We start from the raw sequence: 18911 nt of genomic DNA, 5'->3' as shown, positions 1-18911 counted from the left end.
CCCAGTGCAGCGTGGAATCAGGAGGAACCACCCCGCAAACATAGCAGTCTGGGAAGGTTGACGTCTCCTTCCCCACTTTGCCCCTCCGTCGGACCCAGTCACTGGTATCTCTGCAGATGGCTAACCCAGTTGCCTGCAGTGAACAGACACTCCAGGGGTTTGCACCTGCCTGAATCGCGAGGAAGTCTGCCAGGCCCCCGCAGACTGCCGCTATCTAGCAGGAGGAGATGGGGCCTGACATCTTTGAGTGTTTGATGCAGGTGATGGGAAGGAGGTGTTCACTCAGGCTTAGCCCCGTCCCTGATGGATGCTGCTAACAGAACAGAACAGAACAGACAACTTTGTGAGGTTCTGTCTCTGTTCCTGTCATCGCCTACAGGAGACGGGCTGTTTTGAGTTCAAACGTCTTTGCTGCTGGAGAATTGCGTCTGAACACCTCTCTGGGTCGGCCCCGCCCTGGAGGCTTCTGGGTTTGTGAGCCGTGACACCGGTGGCCTCCTCTGGTTGCCCAGGGAGACAGGGGGTGTGGCCTCAGAATATCCAGAAGTGAGCGTTCTGCCGTTAAAGAAAAAACGGCTGTTGATCTACCTCCAGGGAACTGCTGCTCTGGTGTGGGCACTCAGGCGACCCTTTTCTCCTCTGTCCCGCGCCCCAGAGTCAGCACTGAGCGGCTGCAGTTTGTGCTGGGTCCACACCCCTTAAGAGATCCCCCAAGAATCAGAACTCTTGGGGGATGGGCCCCCAGACCCGGATTGAGAGTGGGGCGGGGGGAAGCTAGAGTTTCATTCAGTTTCACGCAATACTACGGTCCGGGGAGGGCTCCTGCACTGCACCGCAGGGAAGTGCCGCCAAGGCTTGATTTCCCCTCAGCGGAGTGCCCTCTCCTTGCTCACGTGTCCCAGAGTCAGCGCTGACCTGACGCAGCTCAGGCACTGTGCACTCCCCTCGAGAAATCACCCAAGGAGCCGAACTCCGGAGGGATAGGCCCTCAGACCCCGAGTGAGAGTAGGGGCTCTCAGCTCTCAGCGGGGAGGCCAGAGTCTTATTCAGTCTTGTGCCCGGGGAGGGCTCCTGCACTGCACCGCAGGGAAGTGCCGCCAAGGCTTGATTTCCCCTCAGCGGAGTGCCCTCTCCTCGCTCACGTATCCCAGAGTCAGCGCTGACCTGACGCAGCTCAGGCACTGTGCACTCCCCTCGAGAAATCACCCAAGGAGCCGAACTCCTGGGGGATAGGCCCTCAGACCCCGAGTGAGAGTAGGGGTTCTCAGCTCTCAGCGGGGAGGCCAGAGTCTTATTCAGTCTTGGGCCCCATATGCCCGGGGAGGGTTGGTGCACTGCACCGCAGGGAAGTGCCGCGAGGCGTGACTCCCCCTCAGCCCGGTGCCCTCTCCTCACTCGCGGGCCTCAGAGTCAATGCTACCAGTCGCAACTCGGGGACTGTCCACTCCCCTTGAGAAATCACCCAAGGATCCGAAGTCCTGGGGGACAGGCCTCCAGACCTCAGTGGGCGGGAGGGGAGCGCCGGGGATTCAGGGTTGCCGGCAAAGGATTCCCAAAGTTTTATTCAGCCCTATGTCCGGCAGGAGAACGCCACGGCACCCCAGTAGGGGAGGTAGGTCCAGTTTTTAGAAGGTCTTTCCCGTGGAGTGTAGTGGGAGGGCCTTTAATTTCTGCCCGCTTGTTAAATTGTGGGGCTCCAGAGCCGGTCTCATGGGGGAGGGGGACTCCCGTCCGCTTGGTGGTGGATTTTGTACCTTTTGTTTGCGTCCTTGTGATCACAACTTGCCTCAGCGGTGTTGATGTGCGTTCTTCAGCCTTCTCTCTTGGTGAGGCTCAAGTCCACCAGGATACTTACTAAATTCCTGTCCCTTAACTCTCCTTCTTCTGGACGGGAGCCTTTGTTGAAAGCTGGCTTCAGTCCGCCATCTTGTCTCCCTCCTCAAATGGGTTTTTTAAAGATTTAAATCATTTTATATGTAAATGTACAAAAGAAACTGACTTTTTTTATAACTGCAAAAGGTATTGATCTTTGGTGTTTGGTTATTCTCCACTTAGAAATATTAATTTTACAGATTTACATGTTATCTTTTATCTGATAAATCTACAAATATTTAGATGTAGCCTGTGTACATTTCTAAGTGATACAGCCACTTTTGTGATTGAATATGAACTAAATTTGAATATCTACCAGTGGATATTTGGAAATTTTATTAAAATTTACTGTCTTTGGAAAGTTGTCAACTTTTAATTAACAGAGGATGTTTTTGTTTCATTCTAGGGGGAAATTTGCAGTGGTGAGGAAATGTATAAAGAAAGATTCTGGGAAAGAATTTGCTGCAAAGTTCATGAGAAAGAGAAGAAAAGGCCAAGATTGCCGGATGGAAATAATCCATGAGATTGCTGTCCTTGAACTAGCACAGGACAATCCTTGGGTCATTAATTTACATGAAGTTTATGAGACTCCCTCAGAAATGATCTTAGTTTTGGAATAGTAAGTATCATCTTCCTTAAGTTAAGTGTATTTGATATCCACACTTCCTATACTGGATATCCACACTTACTATCCTGTACTGGATGCCAGTCAGTTGTTACTGCATTGCAGGGCCTGGTTCTCTGGAAATCTGAGGGTTTTCCAGATCTCCCTCATGTGTCCTGGTTACTAATTTGACATGTTCTAAATTTGCAAAGGTGCATGTATGCATTAGCTTTTTCATTTTCATTCCTTAATGAAATTCTCCTCACGATAATGTGGAAAGTTCTCTTATGTTTTTATTAGAGGCATTCTTAACAAGTTAAGTAAAAGGCATTTTATAATTCCTTACGCGTTCTTATAGTCTGTTGGAAATAGTAGTCTTAATTTTATCATGTTTTCAATTTGAGAAGTAGGTATATCATGGAAAATAGTTTTCAAGTGTATGGTGCCCCATGATCATACTAATGTACAGAGCTATGATTTAATAAAAAAAACAATAATAAAATTGAAAAAAACAAAATAAAAAGAAAATAGTTTTGGAAAACAAACAAAGGACAGTTCTTTTTCTCCTTAAGAAAGCCTGGTTTCCTCGGTGCTTCTCCAAAGAAAAATTGATAGCTCTGAATCCATTGAAGCCTTAATATACTCATAAATGTAAATACAATGAAAAGGCAGACTCAGAAAAATAGCTCTAATATCTATTCCGCCAAAATGACTAAAATTTCTTTAATATGTGTTAAATTTAAGTAAATCAAAAATTTTGAAAACATGACAGAACACTTCATAATCCACTTTACACAGTAATGATAATAATTATATAATAATAAACATTTTTTGCGTGCATAAGCACTCTGTTATACTATCAACAGTCCATAAAGGAAGTATAAACGGTCAAACATACTATCAAGTATAACAATTATGAGCAGTTAGACAGTATTTATAAGAAACAGATCAAAAAATTAACTATGTAAATCAGCAGTTCTCACCCTGTGAGTCATGACCCACAGGAACTGTATTAAAAGGCTGCGGCATCAGGAAGGTTGAGAACCACTGTTGTAAATGGCATTTCACTATGGTTGGTAATTGTATTCACCAACCATTATAACTATAGTCATGTGAAATACTGTCACAGACAACGCAAGTCTTTTCATGAAATTGGCCACAAACCAGAGAGCCAAGATCTTGAGAAATTTTATCCTTCACAAATGCAAACGTACAAAAAAACACATCTCTTCCTCTACTGAGCAAGTTTTTTGTCTGCATACACCATGCTTACACATGAAGTCGACATTTTGGTAATGTACTTTCATGGAGTCAAATTTGCAAAAAGGGCCTAAAGTGTATTAGAACTGTCTAAAAGGGTGTACACGGTTTACCCTCCAGTATTAGAGACCCTGTGAAGAAGAGATGAAGAGCATAGCGAGGCGGTGCTTTGTGTGAAGGGGCAGAAGTCGTACACAATGGAATAATTTGTCAGGGGAGATTTCTCATATTTTCCACCTGCATTTCACTTCTCTAATCTTCAAAACATGCACTGCATGTGTACTGGGAGAGTGGTCTACAAATTTTATAAGTGTATGCTGTCCATTTGGAAAGTCTGATCATTCCCTGGCCATTGCTATTAAATGATTTTCTACTTTCAATCCACCAGTAATAATTCGTTTTTAAACTTTTATCTTTTGCCATTCAGTAATCTCAGAGGCTTAACTTAATCCAGCCTTTTTGTGAGGGAACAGTTCCATAGATCTCTCCTGTTGTCTTCTACGGCTGCGGGCCTCCCAGGTGCCCATCGGTGACCTGTCAGGACCCAGCTGCTCACCAGGCGAGCAAGCAAAGCGTCATCTGTATCTACCCGCTCCCATGGCATGAACCATCACCTGAGCTCTGCCTGCTGTCACATCAGCAGTGGCATTAGATTCCTACTGTAAACTGTGCTTGCAAGGGAGCTAGGTTGTACACTCCTCATGAGAATCTAATTGCCTCTCCTAGCCATGGTCCCTGGGGCCAGAAAGGTTGGGGACCACTGTCATCTAAGGAATAAAATGATATTGGGTTTCCCCAGTGCCAAATCTTTATTAGTCAGGTTTCTCCAGAGAAAGCCAATAGGATAAATATGAAAGAGGATTTATTAAAGGAATTGGCTCTTGTGCTTTTGGGGGCTGAGAAGTCCCTCAGCCGGCTGTCTGTAAGCAGGAGACGCTGGGCTGGCATGGCATAGTCCCCGTGTGGAAGGCCTCAGAACCAGGCAGGCTGATGGCGTAACTTTTAGTCCGAGGCTAAAAGCCTCAGGACCTGCCATGGAGGTGGGTAAGCCCTGGAGTTCAAAGGTAGACAAGCCTGGAGTTGTGATGTTCAAGGCAGAATGAGAAAAGTCTGTCCCAGCCGATTAGGTGGTGCCTGCCAATCTGAGTGCAGATCTCCCCACCTCGTCACTCAGACTCCCAGTCATCTCGGGAAGTGCCCTCACAGACACACCCAAAATAATGCCCTGCCAAGTGTCTGGGTATTTCCTAATCTGTCAAGTTGGCAACTAAAATGAAGTCCGCTTGTTCACCCTCGTCAGCCTGGCGTTCATACCTCTCTCCTTCCAACCATACTAAATTCCCAAACAAAGGCAAGGCCGACCGAGTGTTCTGCCACCGAGACGCACCCCTCCTGAGTACAGCTGGAAACACAGCGTTCCCTTCCCTAGAATTCAGCTTTCAGGATCTCGGCATTCGAAGCTGAGATCATACAGGATTATGATTTTAGTGATTTTTGATCTTGGGATTTGCGTTCAGGACTATGGCATCGGGATTGTGCTGTTCAGGACTGTGCTTGGCACTGGATTAAAAAAAAATAGATAAAGGCCATGAAGAGAAATTCCTTACAGCATGTTTATGAATGTAAATTGTCTAAATACACATGAAAATAGTGATTCTTAGAATTTTTATAATGTAAGTAAGCGGTCAATTTCCCTGTACTTTTCTCTTTCTGCCTTGAACATCACAGCTCCAGGCTTGCCTGCCTTTGAACTCCACGACTTACCCACCCCTTGGCAGGTCCTGAGGCTTTTGGCCTCCGACTGAAAGTTACGCCATCAGCCTGCCTGGTTCTGAGGCCTTCCGCACTTGCCCTATGCCATGTGTTCGTGTATTTTATTTTGGTAATTTCATTTGTAGGAATTCCTTCTAAGGCAGTGGTTCGCAACCTTCCTAATGCCGTGGCCCTTTAATACAGTTCCTGTGGGTCACGACCCACGTTGAGAACCGCTGTTCCAAGGAAATATGGAATGTGGGTGTGAGAACAAAAGTATTTGCCACGATGTATTTTTAATTTATAGTAATAGAAATGTCCAAAAATGGTAGAGTGGTTAAAAGTTTTTTAAAAATTGACTTAAGAATCTCATTTATAAACTCTCTGCCTGGCTAGGGTTTTTTTTCCCCTCAGTTTATTTCAGAGAAGATCAAAGTAGACTTGGAAATTGATCTAGAAAAGTTCTTCCGAAATACTCTCCGACTAAAGTCTCCTCCTCCGTCATCTCCCTTGCTTGCAAAACCTGCTCGTCAGCCTATAATACTGGGACTCTTCTCAGTCCTTCCAGCCTTTCAGCCAGCTCCTCACTGTTTTTCTTCCCTTTTCTTTAAGACTTACTAATCGCTCACCAGCATCTCACATTATTTCCCTCTTCCTCTTCGGCTTCCTCTGCAACTCACTGGCCCATTGCAAACCCGGGATTCAAGCTGTGTGTCGGGCCTCCCATCCTGCCACTTGAAGAGTTTTTGATCTACTTAGTACAACAGCTCCATCCTCAGCTGGGCTCACAGGGTAGCTGGCAGTCCTTCACCTCATCTCTCATCAAGTCCTTTTAACACCACCCATCAGAGCTAATCACTGCCTCCCACCCTTAAGCAACTCCTACTGCCCACCTTTTATTAGCCACCCCGCCTTTTCTCTCCTTCAAGGAGATTTTAAAGCACTGCCTGGGGCCCCTCCCCTGCCCTCCTCCTCAGAATAGCCCTCCAGCCCTTCCTTGCTGTTGGAAGGAAGAATCATTTACACAACCTCTTGCAGAGAGAGTTTCAGTCCCTGCATCTTCTAATGTCTGTCTTCTCTATCTAAAATTCTTTATCCTCCACTTTGCCTCTTCCTAAGCTGCTGTCCCGCCTTCCTCTTCTCTTTACTCCTGTACTTCTGAAAAGCATAGTCTGACTTCACAGCACTCCTCGCCTTCCAGTGGGTCAGTGTGTTCTCCTTTATTTATCACTCATCTGTTCATGGGCCAACACCCCATTCATTCACTTTAATCTGCTGCCATCTGCTCTTCTAAAACTTCCATAAGGTTGCCAGCCCTGTTTGCCAAAATCAATCTCCTCATTTTAGCATTCATTCTACTTCTTAAACACTTGATATTATACCTTCTTTCTTGAAATACGTTCTTTGCTGGCTTTCACAGCCATCTTTTATGTACAGTCTCCTCTCAGCACTTTTTACCCTGTTCTGCCACACAAAGGTAAGTGTTCCCCAGCCTTCCATCAGAGTCAGTCTTGTCATACCTTTATGCTTTATGCATCTACCCTGGGTGATAACAATCTATTGTGTGGTTCAACTATTATTTACGTTTCTGATTATTTTCAAATCTGTGTCTCCTGAGCTCCAGCTGCCTCTCACATACACCTGTGGTCCAACTACCGATCATTATCAATTCAATACCAGTGCTCCCGCATTGCCCTTTTAATGCCTCTTTTGCTTTTGTTTACCATTTCCATTGGTATCCCCACTTATTATCACTCAAGCTAGAAACTCTCACGTTATCATTGATTCCTTTACCTTCTTTAACATTCATTTACAATGTGGTGAAATACCAAGTCTTCCCCTTCCAGTAGCTTCAGTTCTGGGACATTCCTCCTGCTGCTGTTACACAGGTAACAGAATCATCGATGTGGTGATACTATTCCCTTGCTTAGAAACCTTTGGTGGTTTCTTTTGCTTCAGTGATCAGGTTTTTAGAACCAAAACCAGTATGACTTGGCAAAAAAAAATTCATGTTCTGCTTTTAAAGGAAAAGTCTTAGCGATACCCTCTGGATACTGACATATCAAAATGCTCAGCCACTTTGTTGTGAAACTGGGCTGGCTCTGATCTCTGGAGCAGTGACTTGTTCCTGGTTCCTGCAGCACCTGCCACGTGCACTAGATACTGATAGGTGCTGATAATACAAAAAGTGAGAAAAGCTCAGCCCCTTCCCTGCAGGGGCTGAGCAGCCCTAATCTGGAAATCTGAAATGCTCCAAAATCCAAAACTTTTTGAGCACTCACATGATGCCAAAAGTGGAAAATTTCATACCTGACCTCATGTGTTGCCCTAGAAAGACACTGACTGGCTTATGAGAAGGCCCCTACAGAAATGAAGGACGCCAGTGGCAGAGAACCTGCGCTGGTCGTGCTAATGCCGCAGGCACGCCTAAGTGGGCATGTGCATGAGTCCACCCAGATGGGTGGCTGAGATAGTGACACCTCTGCTCTCTGATGGGGCAGTGTACACAAATTTTGTTTCATGTGCAAAATTATTAAAACTATTATATAAAGTTACCTTCAGGCTACATGTATAAATTCTATGTTATGTTATAAAACATACAAGATCAGACAGTTAAGTTCTCAAACTCGTCCTAGAAAGAGTGTTATGTACCTCATTGCTGAGTATCACTACAGTCACCATCACTACGGTCACCAGATGACCAAAGGAGTACTTCGAAGGAGACTATAGTGATATTCAGCAATGAGGTATGTAGCGCTTTTTCTGGGATGAGTTCACAGACTTCGTTGTCAAACCTTATAGAACGACGACTCCAATGGCCATTCCAGAAAGAGTTCCAAAATTGCTTTGAAGCGTGGACTAGGCACCAGCATGGGTGCGTAGCTTCCCAGGGGAGTGCTTCAAAGGACTGTAGGGATACTCAGCAACAAAGTGTGTAGCACTTTTCCTAGGATGAGTTTTCAAATTTAATTGTCCAGCCCCATAAATGAATTTTATGTTTAAAGTTCAGTCATATCCCCAAGATTTGCCTTTATACACACACACACACAGGCAAATGTGCAAAATCCAAAAATATCAGAAACACTCTGTCCTAAGCATTTTGGATACTCAAGGGGTACTCGACCTGTCAATGATTGCGGCAAGGTTGTGTTTTACTAGGCACTCTTGTTAGTTGCTGTGTGAGCAGAGTATTATAGCCATAACGCAGTTAGCAGGTACTGTGTGCCAGGCACTATGCTAAGTCTTCCAGCCAGGTTAGATATTTTATATACCTTGTTTATAAATTTGCTTTAATCCACATTACAAATTTTAGACTAAACAAGATTGTATATATGAGAAAAAACTCAGAAATAATCAGCCGAAGGTTGTGCTCCAACACAAGTAGCAGAGCCAAGAGTCCAGGAGTGTGTGAGTCCAGAGCCTCTGCTAGCAGCAGTATGCTGTGCTGCCAGGAGGTCAGGAGTGCTTCCTGGAGGAGGAGGCATGTAGCACATCATTGCCTTCCTCAGCACTTTGGGGTTCTTTTTTTTTTTTTTTAGAGACAAAGTCTCATTTTGTCACTCTTGGTAGAGTGCTATGGCATCACAGCTCACAGCAACCTCCAACTCCTGGGCTTAGGTGATTCTCTTGCCTCAGCCTCCCGAGTAGCTGGGACTACAGGTGCCCACCACAACACCTGGCTATTTTTTGTTGCAGTTTAGCCTGGGGCCGGGTTTGAACCCACCACCCTTGGTATATAGGGCTGGCGCCCTACCCACTGAGCCACAGGCACTGCTCAAAATATGGAAGGCTTCACGAATTTGCGTGTCATCTTTGCGCAGGGGCCATGCTAATCTTCTCTGTATCATTCCAATGTTAGTATATGTGCTGCCGAAGCGGGCACAGCACTCTGGGGTTCCTTTGCCCCCCTCCCACGCTCCTCTCTGACTTCCCCGCCTCACCTCCTGCTTGCCCTCCCCCATCCTCTGGCCCGCACGCTGGGCGCGCTCCTTTCCCCAGCACTTACAGATGACATTCCATCACCGTCTTCCTTGCATTGTTTATGATGGGAAATCTGTGATCATTCTGATCTTGGTTTCTTTGCAAATGTGTCTTTTTAAAGATTTTTCTTTTTGTTGCTGGTTTTCAGCGATCTGCGCCTGATGCGCCTTGGTTTTATTTGTGTTTATCCTGCTTGAGGTTCATGGAGCTACTTGTACCATTGAGCTGTACTCCCAGCTTTTATCAGATCTGGAAGTTTAATTTTTTAGCCATTATGTTTCCTAATATTTTCCCGCCCCCACCTCTTTTTCCTCCAATTACAGTGCGTGAAACTGCTAGATATTGTCTGTTTATTTCGCTCCATCTCCCACCACCTCTCTGCTTCACCCTGGATGGTTTCTATTGGTATGTCTTAAAAATTAACTGATTCTTCTGCAGAGTCTGATCTACTATGAAGACCATTCAGTGAATTTTTCATTTTAGATACTATAGTTTTTCATCTCTGGAAGTTTCTTTCATTTTTTTTAATACCTCCTATCTGTCTCCTGGTTTATAATTTTACTTTAAATCCTTGAGCATCTTTTTAACACCTAAAGTCCTTCTCTGCCAATTCCATTATTTCTGTCATTTCTGGGTCTGTTTTTATTGTTTTTTTTGTTGTTGTTGTTGTTGTTGTTCCTGTTAGTTGCGGGTTGTAATTTTCAGACATCTAGAAATTTTTGGTAGGATGCTGTGCATTTTTTTTTTTTGCAATTTTTGGCCAGGGCTAGGTTCGAACCCACCACCTCCAGCATATGAGGCCGGCACCCTACTCCTTTGAGCCACAGGCGCCACCCGGATGCTGTGCATTTAGAATGTTACAGTGTTAAGTAGATTTTTATCCCATTAAAGAATGGTGAGGTTTGTTTTGACAAGCAGTTAAATTACTATGGATCAACTTAGTTGGGGCAGGTCCAGGGCTAGTTTGGGTATAAGAATAGGATGGCCCTTCTGGGGTGAGGGAAGAGAGGTTGGTTGATCACCCCAAGTATCTGGAGTGGTTTTTCTACTCAAACCAGAGAAAATTCAGATGTCTTACTCTGTCCTGTGAACACTGGGAATTATCTAGCTTATTCTGGGAAGCCGTTCTCTGCCTGGCTTTGCAGGGTTTCATCCTGTCTGTGTGCACTTGGTCGATGACTCCAGAAGGCTACTGAGATGTCTGCAGGTCTTTCTTTGTATAGCTCCCTAATGCTCTGCCTGCGAATTTCAACAGCCTTAGCCTTGCAGACTCCCAGTCTGTTTTCTAAACTGAGCAAAGCCATAGTATTCTGCTTGGGATCCTCCCCCACCTTGTAGCACTGTCCATAAACTGCCCCTGGTAGGAAGCAGAGAGGTGAGCGGCGCTCAGTCGGTTTCCCTCTTCAGGACTCCTGATTCCATTCACACTGCCTGTCCTAATTTCTGAAAATAGTTGATTCACACTTTCCTAATTTTCTAATTGTTTTCGTGCCATAGGTTGGAGGGGGGAGTAGCAAATTATCCTTTAGTGAGTGTGTTGGTACCATGTATTTTCCACCCCAATGTGTCCACAGATGCTCACTCTACCTGGGATGTGCCCTTACCGTCACTTAGCCTTCAAGGGCCCAAACAGATGTCATCGTTCTAAGCTCTCTTTCCTCCTTCCTTTCCAATTGATTGCTCAGTTGCTAAGGTATCAAATCACTTCACATATAATTTCAGACATACATATTTATGCATATGTATTTGGTGTTAAAAATGTCTTTTATTTTCCTTTCCCCAACTAGCGTTTGACGGCTCAGACCTGTTTGTCATTTGTCTGTCTTCTATGATACTGCATAGGGCCTAACATATTTGATTGATATTTGTTGAATTTGAATAGTGAAGGAGTAAAGCTCTAAACTAGGTCTCTAAGCAGGATAGAAATGGAAATGCTAGTTTAGGTAGAAAAAAGGAGTGTTTTGTGTCTGAGGTTAAGAGCTACAGTCTAGCCAAGGTGCAGGCAGCCAGGGAAACTGTTACTCTCAGCCTCTCAACATCAGCTACATGGCTCTGAGTAATGCTAGTCAAGAGATGCTTAATTCCATAACTTCCTGAGGCCTCTAGAAAGTTCAAACTTTAAAGTTCTTAATATATTTTGTAAAAGGCTATACATCAAGACTATTTTATACAAGGCTACCTTTTAAAATGTTTCTTAGAATAGGCTGCCTTTGAAGTACCTCCCTGAAAAGTTTCAGAAAACTGTAGCTAGCAATATATTTTGTGCTTATATGATCTGCTTCAATTGTTGAGAAAATGGAGAGGAAACTATTTGTTAAAACAGGAGTGGGTAAACATCATGATGAAAGGACAAATCATAAATTGCTGTTACATTTTAGATAAAGACATCTTTGTATTTATGTAAATTGACCTCTGGTGAATTTTGTTGCAGACCATAGTAAGGAGCTGAGGAACTCAGATGACAATAGATTGTGAATAAGAAACTTTTTCAGCCAAAACGCAGCTCTTTGTTTCCGCTGAGGAACATGGACAGTTCTGAGAGCGGCTGGCACACTGTGGCCTGAGTGTACAGAGGGACTGTGGTGGCTCAGCTCCTTCGGTGTTTTGCTTCAGGTTGTAAATGCTGCATTAACAGTACACAGAACTTCCCAGCTGTAATTTACTTACGCTTGAGATTTGTTGTAAGTGTTCACCATTTCCTTTCCTCTGAGTTATACATTGCTTTAATTTTGCCGTTCTCCAGTGCTGCTGGGGGCGAAATCTTTGACCAGTGTGTTGCAGACAGAGAAGAAGCCTTTAAAGAAAAAGATGTCCAAAGACTCATGCGACAGATTCTAGAAGGTGTTCACTTTTTACACACTCATAATGTAGTTCATCTTGATTTGAAGGTAAGATCTGAATTACTTGACGGGTTTTTGAGATGGGCGTCTAGCTATATTTATCAGGGAGATAATGTTGATGTGTGAACATGGAAATATAAATAATAATACCAGAAATATGGCAGTGTGAGAATATGGTAGAAGTAGGTGAAGGCTTCCTTGTGGAGCCAGTATTGAGTTAGACCTTTAGAAAACTAGGATTTAGGTAAGTAGAGACGAATAAGAAAATAATTACCTCATCAGAGTTAGGAGTACTTGTGATGTCTTTTGGAATAAAATAAATGGGACAATTTCACTGGAATTGAGAGCTCTATTAGGAGACTCTGAAAGTTGAGAACAGGTCGGATTCCAGAGGCTTCACATGTCATGAGGAGATTGAGGATTTCTGAGCCAGGAAAATTTGAAAAGCAGTGGCTCTAGGAAAATTAGGCAGCTGTAAATAAAATGAATGGAGAATTGAAGAGATTCGAAGCAGATAGATTTCTAACGTCGAATTGTCAAAGAAAGAAAAGAGGAGGAGGGGAGAAAGAAACAGGACCGGTTATCAGTTATGATCCTTTCAAATTATCAAAGGCCGGCTGAAACGAGTAAGCGAAAAAGGAAATTTTGTTGACTAAAAAGTCCAGAGACAGTTTGAGCTTCAGTTCTGACAATATTCAGAGCTCACAAAGTGTAGCCAGTACTCTCCGGCGCTCAGCTCTGCCGTCTCTGAATGGCAGCAAGACGGTGCTGAGGAAGATGCTGCCCTTTTAGCTTCACAACTACCCCCCGGCGCACAGTAAGAACCGGCCTCTGGTCTCGGCTTTCAGAAGTCCTGGGTTCCCTCTGATTAGAGCAGCTGAGACCAGTCCAGAGCTGATGAGTGTGCTGGGGTGCAGGGCCCTGACTGGCCAGGCCAGTGTCAACGTAATGAGCTGGGAGGCGGGTATACCCCTCCCCCATCCTGATTTTCACACACTGAGAATGGGGAAGGGATGGGTTCTCAAACTGACTGTTTCTGCAGTTTTGGCCGGGGCTGGATTTGAACCCACCACCTCCGGCATATGGGGCCAGCGCTCTATTTCTTTGAGCCACAGGCGCCACCCTAAACTGACTGTTTCTGAAAGAATAGAGACTGGGTGGGTGGGCACTCAGGGGACAGCAAATGAGCCCGTTGCATTTTCTTAGTATTTTCCTTCAGGTGGCTGTGGGAAAACTGCCCTCAAACATAGAACACACCACAGTGACACTAGTTCCCAGTGTCTATTCCTCTTACGTAGGTGGCATCATGGGCCAACAGAAGAGAGGTTAGGAAGGAACAGAACCTGAGAAGGTCACAGCCCCTGATGCCCCCAGAAAACTTCCCTGTCCTGAACTGCGGCTTCGTTACAGGCCTCAATCTACCTCGACCCCGTGCCCTCTAGCAGATGGTTTATGGCAGTGGGTCTGCGACTCTGACACATATTAGAATCACCTGGAAGGGCTTATTAAAACAAATTGCAAGGCCCCAATCCTAGAGTTTCTGATTCAGGGTGGGGTGGGGTGAAGTGATGCTGGGACTTTGGGTCCGGGAGCCATTTTAAGAACTGCTGCTGTATGGCACATTCCAGAATACCTTATTTCATATATAGAACACACATATATGTATTTCATACCATATAAATAACACAGCTTCATTTTTATTGCATGAAGGAATACTCTCAAGAAAGAGTGTATAGTTGGCATAATCTGGAGGTTGACTTCAAATTTGATACCGTTCCATTTGAAATCAGGTGGAAGGGTAAGATTAATGGACATCCCTTTAAATACTAGTTTGCTACAGAAAATCAGAGGAATGTTGACCTGAGTAAGTAACTGAGGCAAAAATCTCAAGCAGTGGAGGTTTATTAAGCCAAGATTTTGAGGATGTGCCCAGGAACGAACCACGACAAGCTGTGGCTGTTTTTTCTGCAGGGGGAACCTTCAGCATTTTAAAGGCAACAGAAAGAAAGAGAAAGAGGTGGTTGGGGGACTGATGAGGCAAAGTGGTCACATTCTTGTGAGCCCAAGAAATCTACATTTATATAAAATAAGGGAGTGAAGGAAGCATCAGTTACGTACATGTCCCTGGGTAAACCTGTAAGATAAACTTGTAATTCGTTATTAGTGTGGAATGAGCAGGCTTAAGTTCTCGGTGCTAAACATAGGCACAGTTTGCTTGTCTTTGCTTATGGGGGGTTAGCAAGAAATTTCCCTAAAGAACGATGTGCGGGGCCAGCTCTTCACGGTACCTCAGCTGTACTTTCTCCTTTCTCTTCTGCATAAGGAGTTGGGAGATGGCCCTGAGACTTTGATTTTCTTTTTATAGGAAAGAAAGCAATTTGAAAGCTTTCTTGTGCTTTTCTGAAAGATGCCAATTTAAATGCATTTTGTTAACTGTCATCTTTTCTCAAAGATAATTTTTTTAATACCATGGGTAAAATGGACAGTCATGGTGCACTAGCCACAGGGTAGTTGCAGTGACAACTTTCAAAGGCAAGTGTGGAGTGGACATGTGCACACCTAAGCTTGGTTCCCAGATGTTGATGCTGAAGTGGCCTGATGCTGACACCGAAGAGCACTTGGTTAAGACTTTTCACAGCCTGAATCCCTTCCCCTATAGCCTGTCATATCATAAGAATCTCAAAGATCCTTGCTCCTGTGCCGTGAAGGCTCTATTAACCAGTTTGATGAAAATATTTCAAACTGTATATAAAACCAGCACATTGTACCCCATGATTGCCTTAATATACACAGCTATGATTTAATAAAAATAAAATAAAATAAAATATAAAAAGATCCTTGCTCCTTTGGGAACATTGACCAGGAAGCAAGAGTCTCTACGGTCCCGACATCATACTTTAAGAAGCTTCACTCAGCATTAGCCATGCAGAAGAATTTCCCAAAGAAATATTTATTCATGCTGTAGTTTTTATTTTCATGTGTGGTTTTATACTCTTAACTCTGTAAAGTCATATATTTGTTTTATTTTTTATGATGTTTTACTAGTTTTACAATGTAAAAAGGACTCCCAGGAACAGAGCTCCAGTGTTAAATCACATTGCATCTATAGGAAATGAGCTTTCAATTTATGACAGCTCCGCCTATGACCAGAAACTAATTAAGCAGCAGGTCAGACAGCCTGCCAACCCTATGTGTCATGGACCTTTGATGTGACTTGAAAGCCCTCAAAGGTGAATATTAAGTTCTTGAGTACCAGGTTTAACCATGTATTTACACAAGGAAATTATATCCCTTTCTCCTGGTCCATTCACTATAAATCATTCTCCTTTCTCTCCAATATGCTCGGTGTAGAATTCTTTCCAGATTTAATCAAGGCCTTGATGATGATGACAGTGATGGGCCTCTGATGTGGGAAACTGGCCTCTCCATATTGTCTAGCCCCAGAGGAATGAGAAGTCAAGGTGATCTGCAGAGTCCTTAGCCTTTCCTCTGCCTTTACACTCCTCTCTCCTCTCTAAGTGAACTGCTGGACAGAGGGGATAGAGATCGGGTCATGTGGCCCCAGAGCAGGCAGGAATGATTTGTACCAAAAGGTCATGTCCATGTGACCTCTCTGCATCTGAACAAAGAAAATCTATTGTCCTGTACCTTCAGTCCAATAGCCATCTGTCCAGTGAGAATATATGCTTATATGTTGAGACTCAGTCCCCAGAAGAGCTCAAAAGACTAAGCTATAAAGACAAAAAAGGCTGGGTGTGGTGGCTCACACCTGTAAACCTAGCAATCTGGGAGGCCAAAGGAGGAGGTTCTCTTGAGCTCAAGACTAGCCTGAGCAGGAATGAGACCCCATCTCTACTAAAAATAGCTGGGCATTGTAATAGGTGCCTGTAGTCCCAGCTACTTGGAAAGCTGAGGCAGAAGATCACTTGAACCCAAGAGTTTGAGATTGCTGTGAGCTTGGCACACTAGCCTGGGCAACAGAGTGAGACTCTGTCTTAAAAAAAAAAAAAAATTATTTTCCCACACTGACTCAAAGTAGAGCCCCCATAGCTGACCACCTGCCTTATAGTGAACATCTCCTTAAGTTGACCTAATTTTCATAGACCCAACATGCACCACATGTATGTTTTGGTATAGTAGGCCCGGTTCCTTATGTTCACTACCTCCATATGTTGACCAGTTTGTTACAGTCCTTTGAGTGGTCAACTTACAGAGGTTCTACTGTATATTATGTTTGTTTGTTTGTTTGCAGTTTTTGGCCGGGGCTGGGTTTGAACTCGCCACCTCCGGCAGCCACAGGTGCTGCCCCCTGTATTATGTTTTAATTCTGTGAAGATTGATATTTCCAATATACATAGTAACACTGAGTTATTAGGCTATTTAGTGTCTATTCTTGTTAAAATGAGAAATTCCTGTCCCAAAGTCAGAAATCAGCGACAAATTAGAGTCTCTATCATAGTTGCTTTCATTAAAGAGACAATTAACACTATGGGAAATACGTTGTCTGGCTACAGTGTAGACCTCAAATGTTTAGTCTGCTGAGAGACTTGATTCACTGACAACTCTCAGCCAAAAACCTTAAACTGAACTTAGAAAATTCTTTGAGGAGCAGCAGATGCAGATTTAGGAGTTCATAAAAGTATAAGTCAGAGGTGCTGATTTTGTGAGGAGTTTCTTTGCTTATCTGTGGTTATCAGTCTTTTTTTTTTTTGCTAATCAGTTTCTGTTAGTGTTTGTGTATGTAATGTGTGGCCCAAGACAACGCTTATTTTTCCAGTGTGCCGCAGAGGGAAGAAAGGTTGTAAGACCAGAAATCCACAAACATAGAGAAGACAAACTGTGATTAAGGGGAAGCCCATTCTTGTAACATGTGAAATGTTGCAGGACTGACAAATCTGAAAAATAACTTCTCTGGCAAAGTCAGAACAAAACTGAAAGTTCCAAAACGATCTCCGTAGTTTGGTAAATGAGACATTCAGCAGAAAGTCATGCATGCTTTTACTTCAGTTGGGAAGCCCTGAGCAGAAATAACACAAAGAAAGCCAGTCTTAAAATCCAGCGCTCTTTTTTCCTGAAGGAGTCTTCTTCTGGCTCAAAATCTCAGCAGTGTTAGTACAGTTGGCCCTTCATACCCGTGGATTCTCCAGCCTTGGATTCAACCAAGCTCACATAAAAATATTCAGGGGGGGAAATATTCCACAAGATTCCAAAAATCAAAACTTTAATTTGTCCCATGCCACTACTAACATCAAATTCATGTAAGTAAATGACATATGGGCATCATGTAACAGTCCCCCAAATTAATTTAGACAGGATTCTTAACCAGTCTCGCTACTCTAACCTGAGTTTTAATAAATAAAAAGTTAATTTACTAAAACTTTCATTGTCTGATAAAATGTTTCTTAAAATGTCTATGATTCCTTGAGTATTACTGAGCAGGTTAAGCTGAACTTGACAGTTATCTTAGCACTAAGTCCTATCCAGTGGTGGTTGTTCAGTAAATGTTAAATGGATTATGTACAAAGATGAAGGTAACAAGACGAGGGGCGCCTGTGGCTCTAAGGAGTAGGGCGCCGGCCCCATATGCCGGAGGTGGTGGGTTCAAACCCAGCCCTGGCCAAAAACTGCAAAAAAATAAAATAATAATAATAAGATAAATGAAAGGGTTCCACATGAAGCAAAGAAATAAGACTTTGGAAAGACTTCCCCACAGCCGTTGTCTGTTGGAGGCCTATCTACAGGTTTCCTGTTTATTTCACTGTTATTACAGTTCACAGCAAGTGCTGCCCTCTGTCCCTCACCACCCAGGACACATGCATTTTACATAGAATTAGGTATATCACCTGCCACATTTTTATTATGAGCTAGATTCCCTAAAAAGAAGGTTTAACTCAATGTAAAGGCTTAAGTATTTATCTTTGTTTTCAGAACATACATTTCAGCTTATTGGAAGGAAGTATATTTCACTATCAAAAAACTGACAGAAATTATGGTCCTATAACTCTACTTTCATTTAAAGGAGTAAAGTCACTCTGGGAGACCAAAGCAGGAGGATCACTTGAGCTCAGGAGTCTGTCTGAGCAAGAGCAAGACCCCATCTCTACTAAAAATAGAAAAACTAAGGCCGGGTGCAGTGGCCCAGGCCTGTAATCCCAGCACTCTGGGAGGCCAAGGTGGGTGGATTGCCTGAGCTCACAGGTTCCAGACCAGCCTGAGCAAGAGTAAGACCCCATCTCTAAAAATAGCCAGGCATTGTGGCAGGCGCCTGTAGTCCCAGCTACTCGAGAGGCTGAGGCAAGAAGATCGCTTGAGGTTGCTGTGAGCTGTGACGCCACGGTATTCTACCAAGGGTGACAAAGTGAGACTCTGTCTCCAAAAAAAAAAAAAAAATTAAAGGAGTAACGTGTATTTTTAAAAATACCTGTGGTTGAAACAGCCCAATTGGTAGGGGCCACCTAATAAACATTAACTTGGAAATTTCACGAAACAGCTCTGATTTTATGAGAAATATGTTAATGTGTTTTTTTAGCAACCTGTCTTTCAATTTTTTTTTTTAGACAGACGGGGTCTTGCTCTGTTGCCCCAGGTAGAGTGCAGTGGCA

At 43.7% G+C, this 18911-nt stretch overlaps 1 protein-coding gene and 1 non-coding gene across 2 annotated transcripts in view; one reads left to right on the top strand and one right to left on the bottom strand.

The window, feature by feature from the left end:
• Positions 1 to 18911, top strand: part of STK17A (serine/threonine kinase 17a) — a 43536-nt gene that overhangs the window by 16381 nt on the left and 8244 nt on the right. Inside the window, exons 2-3 of the mRNA XM_053608685.1 lie at positions 2279 to 2491; positions 12213 to 12357. Of these exons, the coding sequence (XP_053464660.1) occupies positions 2279 to 2491; positions 12213 to 12357 (358 nt within the window). The remainder of the gene's footprint in view (positions 1 to 2278; positions 2492 to 12212; positions 12358 to 18911) is intronic.
• On the bottom strand, positions 9265 to 9371 carry LOC128560509 (U6 spliceosomal RNA). Its single transcript, XR_008373007.1, has one exon. It is a non-coding gene; the product is annotated as a U6 spliceosomal RNA (small nuclear RNA).

The sequence above is a fragment of the Nycticebus coucang genome, chromosome 11 (assembly GCF_027406575.1).
Source record: "Nycticebus coucang isolate mNycCou1 chromosome 11, mNycCou1.pri, whole genome shotgun sequence".
Classification (NCBI taxonomy): domain Eukaryota; kingdom Metazoa; phylum Chordata; class Mammalia; order Primates; family Lorisidae; genus Nycticebus; species Nycticebus coucang.
This window is presented reverse-complemented; position numbering and strand designations above follow the sequence as displayed.